Source organism: Schistocerca americana, chromosome 1, assembly GCF_021461395.2.
Source record: "Schistocerca americana isolate TAMUIC-IGC-003095 chromosome 1, iqSchAmer2.1, whole genome shotgun sequence".
NCBI lineage: Eukaryota > Metazoa > Arthropoda > Insecta > Orthoptera > Acrididae > Schistocerca > Schistocerca americana.
The window spans coordinates 1,022,021,533-1,022,049,317 of NC_060119.1; the positions used below are offsets into that span (position 1 = coordinate 1,022,021,533).

A 27,785-nucleotide genomic window follows, 5' to 3' on the forward strand; every position below is an offset into this window, starting at 1 on the left:
AGCACCTGTGGCCAGCCTAATTCCCTCATGATGGAGAGTGTCAATGATCTTCAGATAAGGCAGCCTCACCAATCTGTACATTGTGCCGCATAGATCAGTCCAAACACACCAAAGCCCTACAAAACTGGAGCAGATGTGCCCTGTCCCCTCCTCAAGACCTGTAGCTAAAGGCCGTTTATGATATTCAGTGCCTGCAGGGTTCTGGCTTTCATGTCTCTCAGGTGTGGCAACCATGACTACTTGCAGAAAAAATGAGGACTAGAAATCTGACTGAGTCTTTAAAAAGGAGAGTGGTGTCCTTCATATGCAAGGCAGTAAGTTAAAAATATGGTGATAACAGTTAAAATGAATGCGCATGCCCACACACCCACAACCTCCCCCCCCCCCCCTCCTCTCTCTCTCTCTCTCTCTCTCTCTCTCTCTCTCTCTCTCTCTCTCTCTCTCTCTCTCTCTCTCTCTCTCTCTCCCCCCCCCCCCCCCCCGCCCTCTCTTTTGCAAAAAACCGGAAACCTGTCTTTTCAGCCCACTCTTCTAATCTCTGCATTGTAAGTCGCAACTGGCCAGTTGCTATTGCAACACTGGAGAAGGAACAGAAAACAGCAAAATTGTCTACAAATAAGGAGCTTTGTACAGGAATCTTTACTGTAGACGTGACACTGTTTACAGCTTTGACAAAGAGAGTAACACTTAAAAGCCTGCCCTGAGGGAAACCATTTTCCTGCTCAAAACAGTCTGACAGTGTGTCACTTGACTCTGGTTGTGGCAATATTCCCCATGGAACTACTTACAGTAGACCATGCCACAGTGGTGTTTGAAACACTTAGAGACCTTGGTAATAGAACTTCGTGCAGTGAGTGCCCATGATCTGAGCTATGTACTGATATAACACATCTTGTCCATCTTGCACCCCACTTTCACAGTAAAGGCCTGCACACTGGCTAACAACTTCACATCATATCACATCACACCACATACTGAGTTATCCCATTCACTGCTGCAATAGCAGTATTCTACATCAAATATTGTAGCTACCTCTAATTCCATTTCTCATTAGCATGTATAGCACACACCGAGAATTATTGAAAAATAACCTCAATATTCAGTTTCTAAACTAATAGAATGTCAACTGTAAATTCTACGGGAGTGCAACAAAAGTTTAACTGAGAGGGTGACTATAAATTACGTGGCTGGATTCTATGTGGTTATCTTTGTGTCAGGCTGTCTGAATAGGCATGCTACTATGGAAGTCAATAGTATTAACATGCTGATACGTTCGACATTAGATACATGTACACATAACTCTTTCGCTGCTTGTCAACATTTGTTTGTTAAAGGTATATGACAGAGTGACTACAGAAAAAACATTGACAGTCATCCGACGGATACGTTTATTTGACTGGACTGTTAAAGGGTGGAAACGCAAAAATTATTAAGAGCAATCACCAAAAACTACTTTGAAATGGAATGTAACATTGACGTTACGTATCACAATTAAGATTATATTCAACAGTTTATGGATACGCAGGTCTTCACCGATTAGTACATTTTCTATCACATAGCCAAATGATAAAATGACATAGCAATGACATTCCGATTCTAAACAACCGCTACGTCGTACGTAGGTTTAACATTAACCGATAGATGTCAGCAGCGAAGACGCATTGTGCTCTCTTTCGGCAATTTTGAATACTACGCCCATACGGAGCCATTTTATAAGAAATAACTAATTACGCAGTATGTTAATTGTCAACTAAGAAATTGTAAAGGCCCCATATGCGATCTTGATGATCCGACGACATTTTCCAACATATGGAAGCTAAACGTGCAAATTCGAGTACTTGGTTGCATTCGCGCCATTGAGCCGAAATGGAGGAGGATCGAACATCGGAAACTGTCGTGCTCCCGGACATGTCCGAACCTCTTACGAATGAATCCGAGGAACATGGTGTTCTAACTTCGGATGCTCATCAGGCAGTGGCTCCAGTATCAGTTCCAGTTGCCTCGGTACCTGTTTCATTGCCTGTTGGGTCTTTAATTGGTGTCGCAAGTTCGGGGACGTTCAATGTTATCACTCCTGACCAGCTGGTATGTACATCTTATTCTGCAGTTCACTCTATATTGCACACTCAGGTGCGTCCGAATTTGTCGTCTGCTGTGACTTTAATTAGTCAGTATTGTACTTGTTGACAAAATATTTGCAATATACGATGCGTCTCTAACAACCGCGTCGGCTTCGTAATATTTACTGTGCAAGGAGAAAATATTTGCTTTAGACTAGTTTGTGGATGGTCATAGCAGTTCGAGAATTTCGGGAGGCAGCGTATGACTTACACGATGAAGAAATATATGCAAGGACAAATGCGAAATATATGCTGTTAATCCGCAAAACAAATACTTGACGTAGAAGTAATGGTTCATGTTTGACGCGTCTAGCCGTGTTGCTGCGGCGTCATAAGTTTAAAAATCTTACTTGTAATTTAAGACTGTGCTAATATTTGACGTGCCTGTTGTATGTAACCTGCACACTGTGCAACGAAAGCGCAGTTTGCAACATTGTTATTGCTGATTAGAGACTTCCGTTATTTCAGCTGGCCGGTTCAACACAGTTCAAACCTCATGTGCTGTGTGTGGATAACAGTTTCATATGTGATACGCGACAAGAAAAGGATGCCGACTCCATTAGAACCTGGGTAAGATCACAGGTATGTGCATGAAACTTGGTGGCGAAGGTTCACTCCTTGGTTAGTTTGCTATCTTTCCTGGTATTTGAAACAGTTTTGCATGAAATTGGTTCAGTGGAAGTTGGCCTTTAATTTATCCTATCTATGTACTCTTATTATTGCATTTCTTATTTTCTTTTGTAAAGAACTGTCTGACATTAAGTTTAGGGAGCTGGCATAGCCACCAGAGTCTTCCCCATACATCCCTTCTAGTGATGGGAGAGAAATGGAGAAGGGCAGTCAAGTGTCTCTGGATGCTTGTTCTGAATACTTTTTTTACTGTTATTGTTCATTGAGGCTGTTGAATTTAGTTTGTTCCTGTCATTAATGTTTGATTCTCCATAACTTTTCTAACAAATATTTAATACATTGTAAACTATATTGTTGCTGCAGATTTTATCACACACTTCAGAATTAATGGTATTGCAAGTTTAATCAGTGATAACAGCACACAATATATAATTATGTGAGATCTTAAACTTCTCTACTACTCAGGTTCCTCTTTAGTGTAGTGAACAGAGCAGAGAATGGTGAGAGGACTAGCTAGAGTCTGTTGCATCACAGGGACAGCCACATACAATGTGGAAGGTTGTTATCCATCAATGGAGTGAGCGTAATTGACTAACAGCTATAGAGGTGAATAAGATCCAGCACAAATAAAATAACATTTCATAGTTAGCTTTACATTTATCCATTCATTATGTATGAAGTATAACTTGTTCAAACGAAGGCCAACAGAAGACCAGAGTTACTGCACCTACATCTTCCTCTATTCTCTGCAAACTATATGAAGAGCATGGCATAGGGTGGATCCCATTGCACTACTTAGTAGTCACTACTATTGAACATTGAGGAGACTAATTGTAATCACATGAAATCAGCAGAAAGAATAACTTGTGAGTTCCAGAGTGCTACCAGTATTCCATTTGGCACAGTGACTGTGCCTCAAAATAGGGCATAGTGATAAAGCAGCTCCTCATATGCCACACATTTCTCTAGTCAGTGCTAAGCAACACTTGTGATGGTATTAGTGACCCCACTGGACAGTGGATGCCTGGAAAAAGTGATTTTGGTGATGAGTCAGGCTATACTCTTGCCAATCCCATTGAATGGTTTGGCTTTGGTGAGTACCTGGAGAATGTTATGTGCCATCATATGTAGTGCCAATGGAGAAGGGGGTGTCATAATATGGGATGTTTTTCATGGCTACTGCACTTATGAAAACGCTAAATCCAGACGGATGTGAATGTAGAGGATCAGTTCAGAGATAGTGTATCAGAGTGACAATGCATTGTCATAAAGTAGCACCTGTGAGACTATGATTCGTGGACAATAACATCCTTGAAATGGATTGAATGACCAGAGTCCTGATCTGGACCTGATGGAACACCTTTAGGATGAGTTAGAACACAGACTTCACTCCAGAAACCAGTGTCTAAAATCACTACCTTTTCTGGTTATGGTTCTTGATGAAGAATGGATTGCTATTCCTGCTAGGTAACATCCTGACAACCAGTGATACATTTTGACATGTTGCCTCATTATTTTCAAGGCATGAAGGAAATGTATTGCTGTGCATTGCAAATTTAATCCTTACTTAGTGGGTTTAAGTTGTGCGTAGCCCAGGATACCATTATTGAAGCATACGACAGAGCCATGTGTCCGTGGGAAATTGAAAGACCTGTAGTTTCCCCTTCTGTTAGACATGCCACAATATTAACATAATTGGCCCTTGTTAAGACCAGACCAGATAAATAGTTTGTCAATACTGTTTTCCCTGCAAATACTGAAAAGGCTGCTGTCCCTCTTTCAGTACAATATGTTAGGCTTCCGTACTGGAACCCACTTGATTTGGTTGCACACATGGCATGATTATCTGTAGTATTGAGGCACTTAAGCGATCCCACTGCAGCAATGGCAGTAAAAATGTTCCATATAACATGCCAAAGACCCACTTTGCCTTGTGTACAAATCATTGTGGAAGACTGGGAAAAATGCTCGAAAAAACTTAACTGACATTTGTGCATCCATAAGAAGGCATGTGTGTGAAACCTACAATAATTGCCACAGTCAGGTTCTGGTGAGAAAGCTATAAAAAAATCATATGAAGTTCTGTCCTTATGTGAGAGGAATTAATGGATCAAAATCTCCTTCAATTTCTCGTTAATAGAAAGTAAAAATACTGAAGTCTATATTTAACACTTTGAGACGAAGCATAGCTCGGCCTCCAACTTTGTTTTAATAAGACTGCCCAAATGGGACTCATTTTGTATGAGAAGAATGTACGGACTTCTTGTGACATGCCCCTTCACTGGTGCTGCCTCCTGTTCTCAATTTATAAAATTATTTCGAAAGACACATTAGTGAAAGTAAGGTGCTGCCGTGAATGGTTGAGCAAATAGGATTGCTTTGGTGTAATTTTGGCATGTACTTATTAGGTTTCACAGTTCGCTATAATCTTGCTGCATTTTGGAAGCTCAAGAGGAACACATTGCTCAATAAGTGAGGCCTGGCATGAAGTTGGCGTTCCAAAACATCCCAAAGGTGTTCTATAGGATTCAGGTCAAGACTCTGTACAGGCCAGTACATTACAGGGATGTTATTGTAGTGTAAACATTCTGCCACAGGCTGTGCATAATGAACAGGTGCTCAGTCGTGGTAAAAGATGCAGTCTGCATCCCCGAACTGCTCTTCAGCAGTGGGAAGCAAGAAGGTGATTAAAACACCAATTTAGGCCTGTGCTGGGATAGTGCCACACAAAACAAGGGGTGCAAGCCCCCTCCATGAAAAACACGACCCTGCCATAATGCCAGCACCTCCGGATTTTAGTGTTGACACTAAACACACTGGCAGATGATGTTCACCGGCCAGCACTCCACCCGACATTTTTCTACTATTCAATCATCCAATTTTCGCGCTCCTTACACCAAGCGAGGCGTTGTTTGGCATTTACCAGCATGGTGCGTGGCTTATGAGCGGCTGCTGGACCATGAAATCAGTTTTCTCACCTCCTGCCTAACTGTCATAGTACTTGCAGTGGATCCTGATGCAATTTGGAATTCCTGTCTGATGATCTAGATAGAGGTCTGCTTATTACACATTATGACCCCCTTCAACTATTAGTGGTCTGTCCGTCAACAGACAAGGTTGGCTTGTATGCTTTTGTGCTGTACGTCTCTCTTAAAGTTTCCACTTCACTATAACATTGGAAACAGTGGGCCTGGGGGTATTTAAGAGTGTGGAAATCTCGCATACAGATGTGTGACAAAAGTGACATCCAATCACCTAACCACGTTCGAAGTCCACGAGTCGCAGAGAGCCTCCAACTCTACCTTGGGGAACATCAGAAATCACTTCTGGTTTACTCAGTGTCTTTGTCAGTTGCTACAAACTGTGACCTCTGACAGGAAATCGCAAATCCAGTCACATAACTGAGATGATATTCCATAAACATGCAATTTCAGTACAAACTGCTTGTGTGGTACATCAGTTAACAGCTAGTTGTAATAGTAATAAGTAACATGAAATAGGAAGAAAATTTAAAAGTAAGTATTAGGAAAGGTGAACAGGTTTGTTTGAAAGTGTTTTGGGAAAAGGCAGTGCATCTGTAATGCAAATGGATACCAGATGATAGTGCAACCAGTTGTAGAGTATTGCTCCAGCATTGGAGTCAGTATCAAATAGGCATGTCTGGCATTTATACAGTTAATTCATAAGAGTGTTGGTAGGATTGAGAGGGAAGTACGGCCCAAATAATGTTTGGGAATTTAAATGGATCTTTAGGAAAAAAGCAATGTTTTTCTTGTAAAACCATATATGGTCAATTTAGAGAGCCAGAAATCTAATAAGAGGAGGTAGAGTAGGCATGTACAGAGTCCTATAGATAGCTGTTTCTTCCCATTGCTCAGTATGTGAAAGCAGAACAGAAAATCACTAATATTTGCACGAAGTACATTCTGCCAAGGACTGCCGCTTGCAGAGTATATGCTGTATATAGATTTCTGTAAATTTTAATCAAACTGGGAAGCTGCATTGCTAATCTATAAAAGCCAATTTTCCTACTTTATTTATTTTCTCTATAGAAAGGTTGATTTAATCCTTGTCTAAAACTGGGGAGGGGAGGTTGAGAGAGAGAGAGAGAGAGAGAGAGAGAGAGAGAGAGAGAGAGAGAGAGAGAGAGAGAGAGAGAGAGACATGTGATTCAAACACAAGTTTTTATTCTGAATGTTAAAAAAATTCTCATAAATATTGACATTACATTTTTAATAAGCTGTTAAGTAACTGATTATTTCGAATTAAATTATCTCATGGTTATGCGAGTTGTTTTTTCAACAATTCCTTGAAATTCTTGAATATGTAATTTTGGTGTTTTATATTCTGTGACAAATTATCTAAGGTGTTCTGTTTTAGGAATCAATCTGTATACAATGTTTCTTCTTCACCGTTCATAAGGATTTAGTATCACAATCTTGTTCCCTGCTAACAGAAATTCCATTTCTTAAAAATAATCTTGGGGCATTAATAAATCACTTGAGTTGTATTTAGTCCTTTATGTTTAGGTCACTATTGGTTTCATGGCCCCAAGAACTGCCAAGGGAGAGGGTGACCATGAGAAAAAGATTGAATAATCAACAAAAGGAAAACGTTCTAAGAGTTGGGGCTTGGAAAGTCAGAAGATAGAAATTCTGAAAAGGGAAATGCTAATGCTTGGTCTAGATGTGATGGGGGTCAGGGGAGGATTTCTGGTCAGATGAGTCTAGGGTAATAGCAGCAGCAGCAGAATATGGTATAATGGGAGTAGGATTCGCTATGAATAGGAAGGTAGGGCAGAGAGTGTGTTACTATGAGCAATTCAGTAATCAGGTTTTTCTCGGCGGAATAGAGAGCAAACGCACACTGACAACAATAGTTTAGGTATACATGCCCAACATTGCAAGCTGAAGATGATGAGATAAAGTATATGAGGAAATTGAATGGGTAATTCAGTACATAAAGGGAGATGAAAATCTAATACTCATTGGGGGATGGGAACGCAGTTATAGGGAAAGTAGTAGAAAAAGGCATTAAAGCAGAATATGGGCTTGGCGGGAGGAATGAGAGAAGAGAGGCTAATCGAATTCTGGAATAAATTTCGGCTAGTAATTGTGAATACTCTACTCAACTATCACAAAGAAGTGGTGGTATACTTTGAAATGATGGAGACATACAGGGATATTTCAGTCGGATTACATCGTGGTCAGGCAGAGTTTCTGAAATCTGATATTGGTATCAGACTTGAATCACAATTAGTAATGATGAAGAATAGCCTGATATTTAAGAGACTAGTGAAGAAGAATCAGTGGCAAAGGAGTGGGATACAGAAATACTAAGGAATGAGGAGATAGGTTTGAAGTTCCCTGAGGCTTTGGATATTGCAATAAGGAAAAGCTCAATGGGCAGTTCAGTTTAAGTGGAATGGGCATCTCCAAAAAGAGCAGTCGCAGAAGTTGGAAAAAAAAAATGTACAAAAAAGATAACTGCGAAGAAACCATGGGTAACAGAAGAAATACTTCAGTTGATCGATGAAAAAAGAAAATACAAAAATGTCACTGAAAAAACTTCAGGGAAGCTAAGGTGAAATGACTACATGAAAAATGTGAAGAAATGGAAAAAAAGATTGTCAGAAGGACTGACTCAGCATACAGGAAGGTTGAAATGTCCTTTTTTGACACTAAAAACAAGGGCAGCAACATTAAGAATGTGATGGGAGTACCACTGTTAAACTTGGAGGAGAGAGCGGGAAAGTGGAAAGAATATGTTTAAGTGCTTGTCTGATGAGATAATAGCAGAAGGAACAAGAGTCAATATAGAAGAGGTAGGGGATCCAGTATTACAATAAGAGTTTAAGAGCTTTGGGAGATTTAAGATCAAACAAGGCATAAGAATTTAGAACATTCCATCATAATTTCTAAAATTGTTGGGGAAGTAGCAACAAAATGACTGTTCATGCTGGTATGTTGACTGTAAGAGTCTGATGATACATTATCTGACTTTCGGAAAAATATCTACACAATTCCAAAGATCACAAGAGCCAACAAGTGCGAGAATTATCGCACAATCAGCTTAACAGCTCTTGCATCCATGTTGCTGGCAGGAATAATACACAGAAGAATGGAAAAGCGAATTGAGGATGTGTTAAATGACAATCAGTTCACCTTTAGGAAAGGTAAAGGCACCAGAGGGGCAATTCTGGCATTATAGTTGATAATGAAATTGAGACTGAAGGAAAATCAAGAAACGACCATAGGATTTTTCGGCCTGGATAGTGTTAGACAGTAGAAAATGGTGCAAGATGTAAGAAATTCTGCGAAAATTAGTGATTAGCTATGGGGAAAGACAGGTAACAAACGATATATACAAGAACCAAGAGGTAATAAGAGTGGAAGACCAAGTATAAAGTGCTTGGGTTACAAAGGGTGTAAGACGGAGATGTAGTCTTTTGCCTCTACTATTCAAACTGTACATGGAAGAAGCAATGAAGGAAATAAAAGAAATGTTCAGGAGTGGAATTAAAATTAAGGGGAGATTCACTGATGACATTGCTGTCCTCAGTGAAAGTGAAGAACAATTAAAAGGCTGCTGCATGGAATGGTCTACTGAGTACAGAACATCGATTGAGAATAGTCCCCCTGCGGGTCCGGGGTAAGAATAGGCCCGAGGTATTCCTGCCTGTCGTACGAGGCGACTAAAAGGAGTTTCAACCATTTCGGCCTTCCATGTGATGGTCCCCCTTGGGGTTTGACCTCCATTTTTCAAAATTCTACAGAAGTACGAGCCTTTTGGGGAAGGACACCTTACGTGGTGTACCACTGGTCGTAAGTGCACTAAGACCTTGGCACTCAGCATTGCACCGGCGTTGTAACCATACCCACTATTCCTCAAATTGGGCCTAAACGCCTGATGGGTTGTCCAAGTTACGCCCATAGTGCATCTCCATCTGCACCAGCGATCATGATGGACTTTCCATGGCACCAGAAATCCAGCACGGTAGCCAGCCCGTTGTGGTGGGGTCATCATGTACCCTCTAGGTTGTAGCCCCCTGACAACACAGGGATCGTATTGCCGATACCTGAGCTGCACCCTCCCCACGTCGTCCAAGGAGTAGATGCCCATCTCCTTGGGGCATCAGGACTCCCGGCAATGGTCATCCTGCCAGGTGGCCCTTGCTGCGGCTGGGTGGCACCCGTGGGGAGAGCCCCTGGTCGGAGTGGGTGGCATTGGGGCGGACGTTTCGCAGATGAAACGTCAACACGTATCAGGTCGCTCTGCGGCCGAGTCTTTCATAAGAAAAGGTACCGTTTCTAGTTCTGGTTCTCCTGCCCTTTCCCCCTTGGCCACTCCATGGGAGGAGGGACAGGCCCGCCGGCTTGGGGCGAAGTACTTCCCTCGCTATTTGGTCTGTTCTCGAACCGATGGGGGGACATTCGCCACCTCCAAGCCCATGTTCTTTGTTCAGCACATTGAGGACATCTTCGGGGAAATCGAGGCTCTCAGCAAGATGCATTCAGGGTCCGTTCTTATCAAGACCACCTCCGCCACACAGTCGGCGGCACTCCAGGCGTGCGACCGCCTAGGGGACATCCCAGTATCCATTGTCCCACATCTGGCACTAAATAGGATGCAGGGGGTTATTTTTCATCGTGACCTCCTGCTCCAATCTGATGAGGAGCTCAGGGCCAACCTGGAGCGCCGAGGCGTGCATTTCGTCCGGCGAGTCCAGCGCGGCCCCAAAGACCTTCGCATCGACACCGGGGCCTTTATCCTCTCCTTCGAGGGGGACGTTCTCCCAGAGAAGGTAAAGGTGATGTGCTACCGGTGCGACGTGCGACCTTACGTCCCGCCTCCTATGCGCTGTTTTAGGTGTTTGCGCTTTGGGCACATGTCGTCACGGTGTGAGGCTGAGCCCCTTTGTGGCGATTGTGGACGTCCTCTTCGTGAGGAACATACATGCACCCCACCACCTTGGTGCATTAATTGTCCTGGCGTCCACTCGCCTAGATCCTCAGACTGCCCCGCATATCAGAAGGAGAAGAAGATACAAGAACTCAAAACTTTGGATCGGCTCTCTTATTCTGAGGCCAGTAAGAAGTATGACTGCCTCCATCCCGTGCCATTGACCACTTCGTTCGCCTCAGTTGTGTCCACTCCTTCCGCGGTACCCTCACCCCTATCCTGTCCCCCCTCCGCCTCCTCCGCCCATCGGGGGGCTCTGCCTCCGCCTTCCAAATCCCTCCCTTCCAAATCCTCCTCCCCTGTGGCCCCCACCCCCTCTGCCCCAGGGGCCACCCTTCCTCCTCCTCCTCCTCCTCCTCCTCCTCCTCCTCCTCCCCCCACGCCACCTGAGAAGTGATCCTCTTCTCAGGCGTCCATCGGGGAAACATTCCGGACCCCAGCTTCCGAGGTCCGGCGTTCCAAAACGGACCCCGCGCGTGAGGACCTTCTTCGGGTCCAGCCCACCATCCCTGTGCCTCCTCGGCCTTCCAAGAAGGCCTCCAAGAAGAAGTCTCTATCCCACTCTCCACCCCGGCGCGTTTCGTCTGACGCTCCATCCGTGAGTCGCTGCTCCCGGCTGTCCTCAGTTTCGCCGGGACGCTCTGCTGCCAGGCGCGCAGCTGGCCTTTCGTCGGTCAATGATGCTGCCCCTCCTACACAACTAGGGACAGCGGCCGCAGCTGGCGACGAGTCGATGCAACCGGATCCGCCTCCCGTCGGTTGTAGCGTTGATCCCTCGCAACCTGGCCCTCCGCGGCCGTCGAGGTGACCAGCTCTTCCCCTGTCTCGTTCCACCAACTTTTTGACTAGCGATGGCGTTGTTTCATTGGAACATAAGAGGTATTCGATCTAATCGGGAGGAATTACAACTGCTCCTCCGCCTGCACTGTCCACTCGTCCTTGGTCTCCAGGAAACCAAGTTGCGCCCGACTGACCGTATTGCCTTTACCCACTATACCTCGGAGCGGTATGACCTCACCCCTGTGGACGGTATCCCAGCTCATGGTGGGGTCATGTTGCTCGTTCGGGACGATGTCTATTACCATCCCATACCATTGACCACCCCACTCAAAGCAATAGCTGTCCGCATTACTCTTTCTGCTTTTACTTTTTCAGTTTGTACCATCTACACTCCACCGTCATCTGCTGTTAGTCGGGCTGACATGATGCACCTGATCGTTCAGCTTCCCCCGCCGTTTTTATTGTTTGGCGACTTCAATGCCCATCATCCCCTTCGGGGCTCTCCTGCATCCTGTCAAAGAGGCTCACTCTTGGCGGATGTCTTCAACCATCTCAATCTTGTCTGCCTCAATACCGGCGCCCCGACTTTCCTCTCGGACTCTACTCATACCTACTCCCACTTGGACCTCTCGATCTGTTCTACCACTCTTGCCCGTCGGTTCGAGTGGTATGTCCTTTCTGACACCTATTCGAGCGACCACTTCCCCTGTGTCGTTCGTCTCCTGCACCACACCCCATCCCCACGTCCTTCGAGCTGGAACATACTGAAAGCTGACTGGGGACTTTACTCCTCCCTGGCGACCTTTCCGGACCACGATTTTCCCAGTTGTGACAGTCAGGTCGAATACCTCACGGCTGTTATCATCAATGCTGCCGAACGTTCCATTCCTCGTACTACTTCTTCTTCACGTCGCGTTTCCGTCCCCTGGTGGAACGAGGCTTGTCGGGACGCTATCCGTGCTCGACGACGTGCTTTACGCACCTTTCGCTGCCATCCTACGTTGGCGAATTGTATTGAATACAAACGACTCAGAGTGCAATGCCGTAGAGTCATCAAAGACAGCAAGAAAGCTTGTTGGGCCTCCTTCACCAGCTCCTTTAACAGATTTACTCCCTCTTCCGTCGTTTGGGGTAGCCTGCGCCGGCTGTCGGGCATTAAGGCCCACTCCTCGGTACCTGGCCTGACCTCAGGTAACGAGGTCCTTGTTGATCCTGTGGCTGTCTCCAACGCCTTTGGCCGCATTTTCGCGGAGGTTTCAAGCTCCACCCATTACCATCCTGCCTTCCTTCCCAGGAAAGAGGCAGAAGAGGCTCGGCGACCTTCCTTCCACTCGCTGAATCTGGAAACTTATAATGCCCCCTTTACTATGCGGGAACTCGAACGTGCGCTTGCACTGTCCCGGTCCTCTGCTCCGGGGCCAGATGCCATTCACGTTCAGATGCTGGCACCCCTTTCTCCGGCGGGCAAAAGCTTCCTTCTTCGTACCTACAATCGCGTCTGGACCGAAGGTCAAGTCCCCATGCGTTGGCGTGACGCCGTTGTTGTTCCTATACCCAAACCCGGGAAGGATAGACACCTTCTTTCTAGTTACCGCCCCATTTCTCTTACAAGCTGTGTCTGTAAGGTGATGGAGCGCATGGTTAATGCTCGGTTAGTCTGGATTCTTGAATCTCGACGGCTACTTACTAATGTCCAATGCGGCTTTCGTCGCCGCCGCTCCGCTGTTGACCACCTTGTGACATTGTCGACATTCATCATGAACGACTTTTTGTGAAGGCGCCAAACGGTAGCCGTGTTCTTCCACTTGGAGAAGGCTCATGATACCTGTTGGAGAGGAGGTATCCTCCGCACTATGCACGGGTGGGGCCTACGCGGTCGCCTGCCCATTTTTATTGATTCCTTTTTAACGGATCGAAAGTTTAGGGTACGTGTGGGTTCCGTATTGTCCGACGTCTTCCTCCAGGAGAACGGAGTGCCTCAGGGCTCCGTCTTGAGCGTAGCCCTTTTTGCCATCGTGATCAATCCAATTATGGATTGCATTCCACCTCATGTCTCCGGCTCTCTCTTTGTCGATGACTTCGCGATCTACTGCAGTGCCCAGAGAACATGCCTCCTGGAGCGCTGCCTTCAGCGTTGTCTAGACAGCCTCTACTCATGGAGCGTGGCAAATGGCTTCCGGTTCTCTGAAGAGCAGACGGTTTGTATCAACTTTTGGCGATATAAAGCATTCCTTCCGCCATCCTTACATCTCGGTCCTGTTGTTCTCCCATTCGTGGACACAACTAAGTTTCTAGGGCTCACATTGGACAGGAAACTGTGTTGGTCTCCACATGTCTCTTATTTGGCGGCCCGTTGTACACGTTCCCTTAATGTCCTCAGAGTTCTTAGCGGTTCATCTTGGGGAGCGGATCGCACTGTCCTGCTTCGCTTGTATCGGTCCATAGTCCGATCGAAGCTGGATTATGGGAGCTTCGTCTACTCGTCCGCTCGGCCATCCCTCTTACGCCGGCTCAACTCCATCCACCATCGGGGGATACGTCTTGCGACCGGAGCCTTCTACACTAGTCCTGTCGAGAGTCTTTATGCTGAAGCTGCCGAGTTACCATTGACCTACCGGCGCGACGTACTGCTGTGTCGGTATGCCTGCCGGCTATTGTCTATGCCCGACCACCCCTCTTACAAGTCCTTCTTCGCTGATTCTCTCGACCGTCAGTACGGGTTGTATGTGTCTGCCCTGCTGCCCCCCGGAGTCCGCTTCCGTTGCTTGCTTCGACAATTGGATTTTGCCCTCCCTACCACCTTCAGAGAGGGTGAGAGCCCGACACCACCTTGGCTCCAGGCTCCGGTTCATATTTATCTCGACCTCAGCTCACTGCCGAAGGTGGGTACTCCGGCTGCAGTGTATTGCTCACGGTTTGTCGAACTTCGTGCTCGAGTTGCCGGTCACACCTTTATTTACACCGTTGGCTCCAAAACTGACAATGGTGTCGGCTGTGCCTTTGTCGTCGGGGCCGCCACCTTTAAATACCGGCTCCTCGACCAATGTTCCAGCTTTACAGCCGAGCTTTTTGCTCTCCATCAGGCCGTTCAGTATGCCCGCCGCCACCGCCATTCATCGTATGTACTCTGCTCTGACTCACTCAGTGCTCTTCAGAGCCTTGGAGCTCCCTATCCGGTCCATCCCTTGATTCAACGGATACAGCAGTCCCTCCATTCTTTCGCTGATAATGGTGGTTCTGTCAGCTTTCTGTGGGTTCCTGGACATGTAGGAGTGTCTGGGAATGAGGCTGCGGATGCTGCAGCCAAGGCTGCAGTCCTCCTGCCTCGGCCAGCCTCCCATTGTGTCCCGTCATCTGACGTTCGTGGGGATGTATGTAAGAGGCTTGTGTCATTGTGGTGGGATGCTTGGTCATCCCTCCAAGGAAACAAGCTCCGGGCAGTAAAACTGCTCCCAACTGCTTGGACAACATCCTCCCGACCATCTCGGCGCGAGGAGGTCCTCCTGACCAGGTTGCGGATTGGGCATTGCCGGTTTAGCCACCGCTACCTGCTCTCCGGTGACCCAGCCCCGCAGTGCCCTTGTGGTCAGGCATTAACAGTGCACCATGTTTTATTGTCGTGTCCCCGTTTTAGTCAATTTCGTGTTGTCCTGTCCCTGCCATCTACTTTACCGGATGTTTTAGCTGATGACGCTCGAGCAGCTGCTCGTATTCTGCGTTTTATAACTTTAACTGGCTTGTCCAAAGACATTTAACCTTTTTACTTATTTTATCTGCATCTTTGTCAGGTCCTTCTGGTGTCCCCCCCATCCCCTTGAGTTTTACCGGATTCCATGTGCTCTAACAACAGTGACTGGGCGCTAATGACCTCAGCAGTTGAGCGCCCTTAAACCCAAACAAAAAAAAAAAAAAATTGAGAATAAATAGAAGAAAGACAAAACTAATGAAAAGTAGAAAAATTGAGAAACTAAACATCAGGATTGGTGATCACAAAGTAGATAAAATTAAGGAAGCAATAAAATAACAGATGACAGATGGAGCAAGGACATACATAGCAGAATTGGCACTGGCAAAAAGGGCATTCCTGACCAAGAGAACTCTACTAGTATCAAACATAGGCCTTAATTTGAGGAAGAAATTTGAGAATGTAGGTTTGGAGCACAGCATTGTATGGCAGTGAAAGAGGGATTGTAGGAAAAGGAATGAATGTGTGGGAACACTGCAAGACGAAGGGACAGGATGTAGGACATCAGAGAATAACTTTCGTGGTACTAGAGGAAGCTTTAGAGGTTAAAATTTGTAGAGGAAGACAGAGATTGGAATACATCCAGTAAGTAATGGAGGATGTAGATTGCAAGTGCTGCTCGGAGATGAAGAGGTTGGCACAAGAGAGGAATTTCCTGCTTGGCTACCACGTGGCCCCAGCCTTGGCAGCATTTTTTCCCTTCCGTGCTGCATGTCTATCCTCTTGCTGTTCTTTTTCCCCTCCCTCGGGGAACATGTCTGGGACATTATTGGGAATGTTCTGCATTGTGTCACTGACTCACAGAACAGTCTCACCTTTATCAGTAAACTCTTCCGGGCTAAGTTGCCGTGGTCGATCTGTAGAACTTCTTCTCCCTGACGTTTCGTTCTCAACTACGGAGAACATCTTCCGAGGTGAGTCGACGACTGGCTGCTAGGAGCTGGGGCCGCCGCTTATATAGAGATCGTAGGGGGCGCCACCACACGTCACATGGCGTCGATGTGCAGCTATCTCTGGCCAGAGATAGCTGCACATCGACGCCATGTGACGTGTGGTGGCGCCCCCTACGATCTCTATATAAGCGGCGGCCCCAGCTCCTAGCAGCCAGTCGTCGACTCACCTCGGAAGATGTTCTCCGTAGTTGAGAACGAAACGTCAGGGAGAAGAAGTTCTACAGATCGACCATGGCAACTTAGCCCGGAAGAGTTTGCTGATAAAGACGCCGGCCGTGAAAGCCTACATGGAATGAAGTCTCACCTTTGTTTTTTCCCTCCCTTTTCCTTTCTTTGTTTCCCTTCTCCACTTGTTCCTCCGCTTCAGCATTTGAGGTTCCCCTTTTTCGTCTTCCTCTCTTTGCACTCCTGAAGGCCGGCCCACACGTCTGACATGTAACACATGACTGGGTAACGTGTAATTCCCAGCCCTGGGTCAACAGGTAGGGTTCGCATGTACCCCCTGGTACAAGCAAAGCCCAGGGAGGGGTGATTGCCTGAGCTGCAACCTTCCCAAATTGCCAATTGGTCCCTCTGTCAAGTGTTCGGGAGGTGTGACCTGAAGTATGAACAATCATCTAACGCGGGTGTGCCCCCTTGTGAAGGGAGCCCCCAGTTGGAAGTAGCGCGCCATTGGAGATGCTGGCAATCGTGGGGATTTTCTTGCAATGAGTCGATCATCTTTCCAGTCAATGTCTACTAAACATGAACATAATGTGGTTAATGATTCAAAAGCCCTTTGCACTGCACCATGGTTCCTTGTGGTCTCACGTACTGAAGACGGTCAGTCCTTTGCCGCTGTAAATCCATTTATTATTTAGAAAGGTGTTCCTGCAATTGTCAGCCCTGCAAAATCCTGCTCTTGTTTACAGAGTGGCACTTTGCTTTTGGAGACTATTTCTGATTCTCGAGCATAACAACTGCTTGCTGCCTCGCTTCTACATGGCTACCCTCTTCGTGTCGAGGCCTGTAGAACTTTTGAGTTCTTCCTATGGTGTAACTTACACAAAGCTGCTCAACTGTCTGAGTCCGAAATCCAATCTTACCTCTCTGATCAGGGTGTCATTGCTGTCCATTGTATAATGAAAGAGAGATTCCTCCTTAGTGTCCACTCGCACTCTTTTTTCCTCACCTTTGATAGAGTGGTGCTGCCATCAAACATTAAAGCAGGCCATGAAATTATCAGTCCAGCTGTACATTCCGAACCCAATGCGCTGCTACCAGTGTCCTTGTTTCAACCACACTAGAACATCTTGTCGACACCCAGCCAAATGTGTAATCTCTGGTAGGGATGCACATAAAGGAGATTGTCCGCCTCCTCCTCCCCGCTGTACCAACTGCAATGGTGGCTGTGCTGCCTCCTCGCCTCCTCTCTGGAGTGTCCTGTGTATCTTGATGAGCAGGCTGTCCAAGATATTTGGGTAAAGGAAAAAGTACCTTACCCAGTTGCTAGCAAATTAGTGGCTAATCACAAACCCTGTGTTCTCCTGTCCGACACCTGTAGTTCTGTTCTTGTTACCCCCTAGCTTCATGAAGGACATGGCCACACAGACATGCGACCTCAAGTTTGGCTCTGAGGTTGTGAAATCGTCTAGTGTCAAGGTATCATCGCCACCATTCCCCCTCCCCCCTCCGTCCAGCTGTGCAACAAACCATCACACTCTCGCCTCAAGGGGTAAAGCCACCAGCTACATAACTGGTAGGCTGGAAAGAACAGTAGTAGTACTCCTGTGTAGACTTCATCCCTCCCTCCAGGCAAACACCACCCGAGTCTTCCCCTAACCAGAAAGACTCATAAAAGTCCACCAAAGGCAAACAGTCTTCTCCTTCGCCAACTCTAACATCCTCTTCAATGGTGCCGCCACGTGGTACATTAGCTTGGCCAGCCTCCATATCACCGGTGCACACCATGAACTGTTTTCATTGTTGGACTCCACAGACTGACCGCACAAGCAAGCCGATGCTTCTGTGGACCTCATGGAGCAGGATCCTCCTGCTTCTGTGCCCTGTAGTGGCAACTCCACACTGGCTGTCACTCAGCAGCCTCAGTTGACACCCCTACATTTCTTCCTCCTCATGACTGTCCACCAATGGAAAGTTCACAGCCTTCAGTCCCACAAAGAGGATTTATGACTGCTTTTAGCATCCCCTTGTACTCTGCCTCAGGAAACGAAATTGTGCCATCATGACTGCTTTGAGCTTTCACATTACTTACCATTTCATTTTGACCTTCCCCCTGAGGTTGGCATTCCATCTCATGGGGCCGTCGTGGTTCTCATACTGGATGACATTCATTGTCAACCCCTTCTTCCTGACTACCCATCTTAAAGCTGCTGCAGTTCGCCTTTTCCTTCCCCACCTGACTCCCTCTGTACCATTTATGTCCCTCCATCATTCGATGTCACCAGGGCAGACTTCCTTCAGCTTATTGGGCAGCTACCTCCCCCACTTTTGCTACTCGGTAACTTTAATGCGCATCATCTCCTTTGGGGTTCTCCCAAGATCTGTCAGAGGTGCAGATCTTCTTAACCTCGTCTGCCTTAACACCGGAGCACCCACTTTCCTTTCCGACTCTTCACACACCTATTCCCATTTGGACCCATCCTTTTGCAATGCCCAGCTTGCCCATTGTCTTGAGTGGTCTGTTCTGACACCTACACGAGCGACCATTTCCCGTGTCCTATCCATTTGCTGACTCCTACCCAATCCATGTGCATGCCCAAATGGCAGCTTATCAAGGCTGACTGGTGGCTTTAGTCCGCCCTGGTGACCTTTGAACAAGATTTTCCCAGTTGTGGTGACCAGATGGAATATCTCGCAAACATTATCCTTACTGTTGCAGAATGTTCCATTCCTAGCTCTTCCTCTTTACCACGTCATGTCCCAAGCCCTTGGTGGACTGAGGCATGCTGCAATGCAATTAGAGCACGGAAACTTGCTCTCCGCAGTTTTAACTGTCACCTTATAATGGAAGACTGCATTCATTATAAACAGATATGGGCAAAGTGTTGTTGCATTCTTCAGGATAGCAAAAGAGCTAGCTGGATTTCATTCATTAGTTCTTTTAACAGCTCCAGCCCTTCCTATACCGTGTGGGCCAAACTCGGACAGCTCTCTGGGACCAAGATCCATTCCCCATTTTCCGGCCTGACGGCAGACGATGTTATTGTGGACCCTACTCCGATCTCCAACACCTTGTGCCACCATTTTGCTGAAGTTCCGAGCTCTTCCCACTATAACCCTGCCTTCCTTCATTGGAAACTAGCGGAGGCGGCTCAGGCGATACCCTTCTCTTCTCCAAATCGTGAGTTCTACAATGCCACCTATACTATGAGGGAGCTGGATCGTGTTCTCAGTTCATCTCAATCCTCTGCCCCACAGCCAGACACCTTTCGCATTCAGATGTTGCACCACCTTTCTCTTGTGGGCAAGCACTTTCTGCTTAACACGAACAACCACATCTGGGCAGAGGGCACATTTTGCGTGATGCCACTGTCATACTCATACCTAAGCCCGTTAAGGACAGAAACCTTCCTTCTAGGTACTGCTCCATCCCTCTTACCAGCTACTAGTCTCGCAATTTACTGACAAATGCACAGTGTGGATTTAGTGTGTGGTGTCCTGCAGTTGACCATCTTGTTATTTTGTCCACCCATGTCATAAATGAGTTTTTGTGGCAATGCCAGACACTGGCAGTGTTTTTGATTCGGAGAAGGCCTACAGCAGCTGCTGGAGAACTGGTATCCTCCATACTCTTTACATGTGGGGATTCTGTGGCTGCCTGCCAGTTTCCTTCAGGCATTAAGATATTTTTCAAGGTGCGTGTGGGTTCTGCCTTGTCGGACACCTTTATCCAGGAAAATGGTGTGCCTAAAGGTTCCGTCCTGAGTGTCTTCCTCTTTGATATCACCATTAATCCTGTAATGGCCTGTCTCCCGCTGGGCATCTCCGGCTCTCTTTTTGTTGACGATTTTGCTATCTATTGCAGTTTTCCATGGAACTGTCTCACTGAGCGGTGTCTTCAGCGATGTCTTGATCATCTTTACTCCTGGAGCATCGACAATGGCTTCAGATTTTCCACCGACAAAACTGTCTGTATGAATTTCTGGTGACGCAAGTGGTTTCTCCCACTATCTTTACATCTTGAGCCTGTTGCTCTTCCGTTTGTTGAAACTACGATATTTCTTGGGCTCATGCTCGATAGGAAACACTCTTGATCCTCCCATGTGTCTTACCAGGCAGCCCACTGTATGAGGTTCCTCAGTGTCCTATATGTCCTCAATGGTACTTCCTTGGGTGCCGATTGTACCACCCTCGTCCGGTTGTATCGGTTCCTTGTCCATTCGAAACTAGACTATGGGTGCTTTGTTTATGCTTTTACATACCCTTCCCTCTTACGCTGTCTCAACACTAGCCATCATCGTGGCATCCATTTGGCTACGGGCGCCTTTTTACACTAGCCTGATTGAGTCTGTATGCTGAAGCTGCTGAACTACCCCTGTACTACTGCTGTCACTTTCTCCTCTGCATATATGCATGATGAAACTTCCTGGCAGATTAAAACTGTGCACCAGACTGAGACTCAAACTTAGGACCTGAACTGAGTTCAAGTCTTGGTCCGGCACACAGTTTTAATCTGCCAGGAAGTTTCATATCAGCGCACACTCCGCTGCACAGTGAAAATCTCATTATATATGCATGCTGTTTGTCTGCCATGTGTGGCCACCCATCCTGTGCCTCCTCCTTTGATGATTCCTTCGATTATCAGTATGGGACGCGTCCCTCTTCTGTTACCTCCTGTAGTCTGCTTTCGGCACTTGCTACGACAACTTAACTTCACGCTACCAGCAACTTTCCTGGTGGGTGTTAACCCTTCACCACCTTGGCTTTGTGAAGCAGCCCGTGTTAACATTGGCCTTCATTCGCTTCCTAAGGACACTAATCCAGCCTTGGTCTATCGCCTTCATTTTCACAACCTATGCATGGAAAGTCGTGATAGTACCTTCGTATATACTGATGACTTTCTGACAGATTTTGGGTCAGGTGTGCTTTCATCATTGGCACCCGTGTCTTTCAATATCCGCCTCTGGCACACTGCTCAGTATTTATAGCTGAGTTCTTCACCTTATATCAAACCAGTAAATCCAGCCCATCCCTTAGTGCAGCGGATCCAGGAAAACTGTCACTTGTCACTCTTGATGGAGCCATTGTGATGTTTCTATGGGTTCCTGGTCATGTCGATCTGCCAGGAAACAAGGCTGCTGACACTGCCAAGGCTGTAGTCCTCTTACCTTGGCCTGGGTGTACCTATATTCCCTCTGATGATACCTGTGTTGCTGTCTATCAGGAGGTGGTGTCCCTTTGGCATCGCCAATCTTCCTCCCTTCATGGGAATAAGCTCCGGCTTATTAAGCCTCTCCCAGCGGCTTGGATGACCTCATTTCGGCCCTCCCGCTGGAGGTCATTTCAACTAGGCTGCGTATTGGGCACTGCCTTTTTACCCAGCGTCATTTGCCAAGTGGCGCTACCCCATCACTTTGTACACATTGTGCCAAAGTTTTAACTGTCAACCACTTCCTGATGGAATGCCTATTTTTTTAACTGTTTACATTCCCATTTGGGTTTGCAGTCTGATTTATTGGCTGTTTTAGCAAATGACTTGTGGGCTGTCGACCACTTTTTACTTTATATCTGCCAAAGCAGTATGGCAAAGGCCATTTAATTTTTAATTTTGGACCTCTGTTTCTGTTTGGTGTCTTTTTAGCCCTTTTTCCACATGTCTGTTTTTAGTTGTCTTCTATTATTTCAATTGGGACTGACATATAGTCATTTTTAACTTATCTCTGTCTTCGTGTTCTATAGTTTTGACTGGGGTGCGTATGACCCCAGTTGTTTTTTGTGCCTTAAAGTAAAACAAAACCAAACAGAAGTGGAACTCGTGGTGGGCCACATCGAACCAGTCAGAAGACTGATGATACAAAAAAAAAAATTCCACAAAGCATTCTGTTCCATCTTACGTGATTGTTCTTGAAACCCTGGCAGGCACTACGTCACTACTACAGTTATTTATTCTCCAATTTTTTTTATTGCTTGCTAAGTAATGAAAGAGATGAGACACCAGTTCAAAAAGGAAAACAAGAAAATTTAAAGAATTTCTTCATATTTTGTCTTCCACAGCAGTCTGCTATGCAGTGCTGACATGTAGTATAGAATTCTTTTTCTGTAGGTATATGTTTGTTGCTTGATTTTTACCTTTTTAAGTATAGCATTATAGTGTAGTAGTCCATTTCTGAAAAAAAATGGGTACATATTATATTGATCTTGTTTTAAAATTAACAGAAATTTTATTCTAAGTATTAGTATTCTGTATTGCTTAAGTCTATTGAATATTTACTGAGAAAGGCACTCAATTTCAGAATGGCGAGCTTAAAGCAGCACACATTGTTATTCAGAGTGATCCTGTGGTTGATGAACAACAAACTCCTACAACACAGGCTAATGGATTGGCAATGCGAGAGATGCCTCAAACATCCTGGACAGAATCTGCTAATATGCCTATTCTTCCTGTTAGGTGTAAGGTAAGTCTTTGTGATATGTAATGGTTGATAAACATAAAGTTTTCCTCCCTCTTATTTGAGTAGTGGCTAATTTCAACAAGATTGTCAGAGTTTCATTCCTTCCTTCTTGAAATGTGCATCATGTTCTTTTATTGCTTTGAGGTGAAACTGTGTTAAATCTTCATACAACTAAAATCCGAAGGAATCCACAATTGTCAGAGGTAATGCTGACCATCGTGAACAAAAGTAAAAGTGATCATGTGCATGTAAAAGCTATGAAACAACTATTTTATTTATTTATCTTTTGCATCCTCATCAATATATGTTTAAACTTGTTAGAGATAATTGCATGTTATCAGCCAAAAATAATTTTTGTACTTGTGGAATTAGTTTTTATGAGAGATATGCAATCATCTCCATAAAGTTGAGTCACCTGTCTGAAAATGATCTAAACCTTTGATGTCTGAAAACTTCAGTTACCATTGTCTGAAACCACCACTACCACAATTCAGTCCAGTGATTAGAAAATATGGGAATGATTATTCACTTGTGTCTAGTGATGAGAGTATGAGTAATAAAATTGACATCATAATGTTATCCTCATCTTCTCTCGGCCAAATTTGCTAGATTTACATGCTTATTGCAATAAATCCTTCAAAAGGTGTATGCAGTTCGAATCAGAATGATGAAATATGTTCAGTAAAAATTATTTCCTTGGAATATCTCCAACTTGCAGGACATGCAAGTAACTTACAAATAAGTCCATGAAAAAGATTAGGAGTCAGTAAAGTTGTAAAATTTGTTTTAAATTGGTACCATCTGAACTCCTGATTTTTCTAGTGCTTCCCATTAGTGTTGCTACATGGGGGAAAAAATTATCTGGTTTGGCACATTTCCCGTAACATCTATGTCCACCAGAATTTGCATTTGCAGCAGAAAGTGAGTTCATGAGTTCAAAGGGTGAGAAAAATGTATCATAATTGTTGAGAGTGCAGTTTCAAATATTTTTTCTGTGATTTACGTAAATAACTTAAAGAGCACATTTGCTGCCATCATTATTCGTGCTCAATTGTCTTCAGTTATTTTTCAGTTTAATAAAACCAAGTAATAATAGTCTAACATTTTGTGAGTATTATTTAAGGACGAGAAATTGAAAATTCAACAGGTTATGGGCATCTGTTTTAAAACAATCAATCTTCCTCTTTGATGTTAGCCACAACCACTGAATTGCTGGTCCTAGAATTTTTTTTGGTAGCTTAACACTTCCTTTTGTGACTAGGGTTTTCACAACAATGCTATGTTAAGTTGAATAAGCTCCCTGAAGTTCTTCTTCTTTTTTAACTGGCATTTTTCAAATCTTTTTTTCTGATACCATTGAGTCTGAAATGCTGTAAAGGGGGGGGGGGGTGTATATCTCCATTTTTGCTTTTCCCGATGACTCCATTCAACGTACTCATCATCCAATAGCTTATTTTTCACGAAGCTGAGTGTCAAGTCTTTCATTGGCATTTTGATTGCAGTGACCACTAAATTGTCTTTTGCAGGTATTTTTGAAAATACGAGGGTCGTTCTGAAAGTAATTTTGCCTATTTTTGTTTAGCAAAACTAAAGGAGATACATAAATCACAACAGCGCAGCTAAATAGAGCAATATTTAAACTACAGACTGTCATTTTTCTACATGTTCACCACCATTTGTTATGCACTTTTGCCAATGATGAACCAGAGCCTGCATGCCACACTTCTAAAAATCAGAACTAGCTGAGGCTAACCTCTTCCTTACAGCTTTGGCAGCAGCATCTGCATCTTGAAAATGTTCGTGTCCACCTTTCAGAGGCCCAAAGAGATGGAAGTCTGAAGGCACTAAATTGAGACACTGTGGTGGATGTGGTAAAGCAGTCCAACCGATTATTGCGATGAGTTGCTTGGTCTCAAAACTGGTGTGTGACTTGGTGTTATAATAATGTCGGTGAAAGTTAGTCGTCTTTTCTGGCCGCACCCTGGAAATTCTGGCTTTCAGCGTAATCAGTGTCGTCTTAGTGTGCTGAATTTATAGTTTCTCCAAGCCCCAGTACATCCAAAAGAACCATGCCTGGCTATTCCAGAAGACTGTGCACATAACTTTGCCTGCATGTAGGTGCGTCTTGAATTTCTTCTTTGATGGAGAATTCGCATGTCACCATTCCATGGACACTTTTGGATTCTAGCACTTAATGGTAACACCATGTCTCACCTCGGGTGACGATGCTATTCAAAAAATTGTCACCTGCAGCTTAATATTGTTCCAGTGGGTCTTGACAAATTTCCATTCAGTGAATTTTTCTTGATCTTCTGTAAGCATCCATGGGATCCATCTAATACAGACTTGGTGGTAACAAAGATATTCCAACATTGTTTGCAAGGCATTACATTTGATGTTCAGCTTTGCGAACAATTCTCTGCTCATTATCTGCTGATCAGCATGGATGAGTTGATAAAGACGCTCTTCATTGCAAGGGATGACAGCTGTGCAGGGTAGACTGGGTCATGGCTTGCCTACACACCCTTTTCACCGCCTTGAAAATGCCGTACCCATCGCCTCTTATTGCTCATTATCTGCTGATCAGCATGGATGAGTTGATAAAGACGCTCTTCATTGCAAGGGATGACAGCTGTGCAGGGTAGACTGGGTCATGGCTTGCCTACACACCCTTTTCACCGCCTTGAAAATGCCGTACCCATCGCCTCTTATTGCTCATATCTAGTGTATCGTCTCCATAAACCTTCAGCAAGTGTCGATGGATTTCAGTCGGCGCAATTTCTTCAGCAGTGAGGAATTCACACCACTGTTTCATACATGCATTTATATTGGACTCCATTTTGGAACACTCAACTTCTGGCACCAACAACCGCAGAACAACAGAACCACCTGCAAATGAGAGGAAGGTTCAAGCATTAGCACTACACTGACATCTGGTGTGAACATCCAAAGCCACCACAGATTAATAGGAGGCATTACTTTTGGAATGACCTTCACAGGAGCATATGATGTCAGTTTCTTAGAGAGTAGCTCCAGTCAAAAGTAAATACCAAATAAATTAATCAGACATAAGAAAGTGATTAACTAGCATATCATTCATTGCACTGAATTTCTTAGTTAACTGTTTTCTTAACAGAAGTTGACTTGTGATTACTTTTCCCTCAAATGTATTGCACAGAGGTGTCCCTAAATCGAAAGAGGTTATCTTCTTTTTCGCATATTCCAAGTGACTGTCAGCATTGCATTGTATAAGACGAGACTTAAATTTCCTGTCTTGTTTAGTCAACTTGGTCGCCTTTCCTTTTGTGACAAACTGTGTGTCTGCCTCTGTGTCCACAAATTCCACCTTTGTGAGATAATTTGCTTGCACAAATGGTAAAAGTTCCAGTTCCTTGAAGAGTTTCCATCCGTAATTTCCAATTACCAACATTTTTTCCATTAAATAATGGGATAAGCTATTTTTCCACTTCAGTTGCCATCTCGAAAAAAACTTTACATGAGGATCCACTCGTGGCCAGGTTTAATTAAAAAGGGAAACAAGTCATTGCGATTGACCAAACGTCATATTGGAATAGCTTGCTAAAATGATTAGACATGAAAGATTGTAACAGTCAAGACACCTATGAAAGTTAAACTGGACAAAAAGGAAGGAAAAAGGATCAATAAGCCATGCTGAGAGTTTATTGGCTGCTTAACAGTGCTGCAATGACAGCAACAGGGCCTGATTTGTATTCTGTGGTCAACTTCTTAAGCACAAACCAAAACAATCCATCAGAACAACTCTGGGGATGCTCGAGAAAGATGTGAAACTACATTATGGAAGAGGGAATTGAGAAGCTCTTCTGTCCTATCTTGACACAAACTATAACAAAAAGGAAGATGCAAGATCTACCCCTGATTATCTGTTACAGTTGTTTGGAAGTATTGTCTGTTAGGCAACGAAGAGACAGACTAATGTTTTGTCTTTTACAGAGGCGGAATATGTAGCTCGGGCAACAACTGCTCTGAGATACGCTGGCTGAAATACTTACTGGATGACATGTAAATTTCACTCCAGCTACCAATTTGTCTATTGTAGGATAATCACTCCTGTATATGGCTATGGAAGAAATGGGAGCATTGTCGGTTGAGGCACATCAACGTTAAATATAACTTCGTGTGTCAGCTTCACTGCTGAGCACGTACATTTGAAGGACCAGATTGCAAACATTTTTACTAAAGGCTTACCAGCTCCTAGGTTCATAACTTTGAGAAGCTTGTTGGGTTTATCTTCATTTTTTTTATATATATTAAATCTAAAATTATTGAATTGAGGGGTTTTGAGTGCAATTTCAATGATTATATCTGTGATTTATGTAAAATAACTTCAAAGATAAAAAGCATGTTTGCTTTATTCTGTGCTCGGTTGTCTTTGGTTATTTTTCAGCATAATATAACCAACTAATAAGTCTTTAATATTTTGTTAGCTCACTTAAGTGTGAGAAGCTGAAAATTTAACAAATATTATGCACAGTACAAACATTTTTACTGTCAGCAATATGTTTTGGACAATTTTTGTTATTTGATATTAATAAAGTGAAAATTCTTTTGTATTTGGCATTTAGTAGTTTTAAAAATCTATCACTGCTTTTTGGAACTAATAGCTTTTTTTCGGCTTGTCTTGGAAGCAACAGATTTCAGAAGACAGTTGTAAAGTGGTTGATAGTGTAGTAGTAATAGTAGTTTATATATAAATGCAGTACAGTTGATTCCATTTACTTTCTCTCAAAACAGAACACAAGTGCAGAGCTACACAAAAATAGATTTGGTTCTGGTGGACGTGGGCGCTGCATAAAGCTTGGTGAAGCATGGTACACCCCAAGTGAATTTGAAGCATTATGTGGAAGAGCATCGAGTAAAGACTGGAAGAGGAGCATCAGGTACATCTAGGTTTTTAAAAAATTTATTACTTCTTAGCCTGGCTAATGTCTTAAAGAACAGT

General features: G+C 44.6%; 1 protein-coding gene across 2 annotated transcripts in view; it reads left to right on the forward strand.

Annotated features, from left to right (window-relative positions):
- Positions 1–1,706: 1,706 nt before the first annotated feature.
- Positions 1,707–27,785, forward strand: part of LOC124549039 (deformed epidermal autoregulatory factor 1) — a 61,381-nt gene continuing 35,302 nt past the window's right edge. The window contains exons 1-4 of one of the 2 annotated variants that reach the window (XM_047125212.1): positions 1,707–2,085; positions 2,589–2,702; positions 22,646–22,807; positions 27,578–27,723. In XM_047125212.1, the coding sequence (XP_046981168.1) occupies positions 1,867–2,085; positions 2,589–2,702; positions 22,646–22,807; positions 27,578–27,723 (641 nt within the window). In that variant the 5' untranslated portion in view covers positions 1,707–1,866. The remainder of the gene's footprint in view (positions 2,086–2,588; positions 2,703–22,645; positions 22,808–27,577; positions 27,724–27,785) is intronic. The other variant, XM_047125213.1, reaches the window with a different exon arrangement.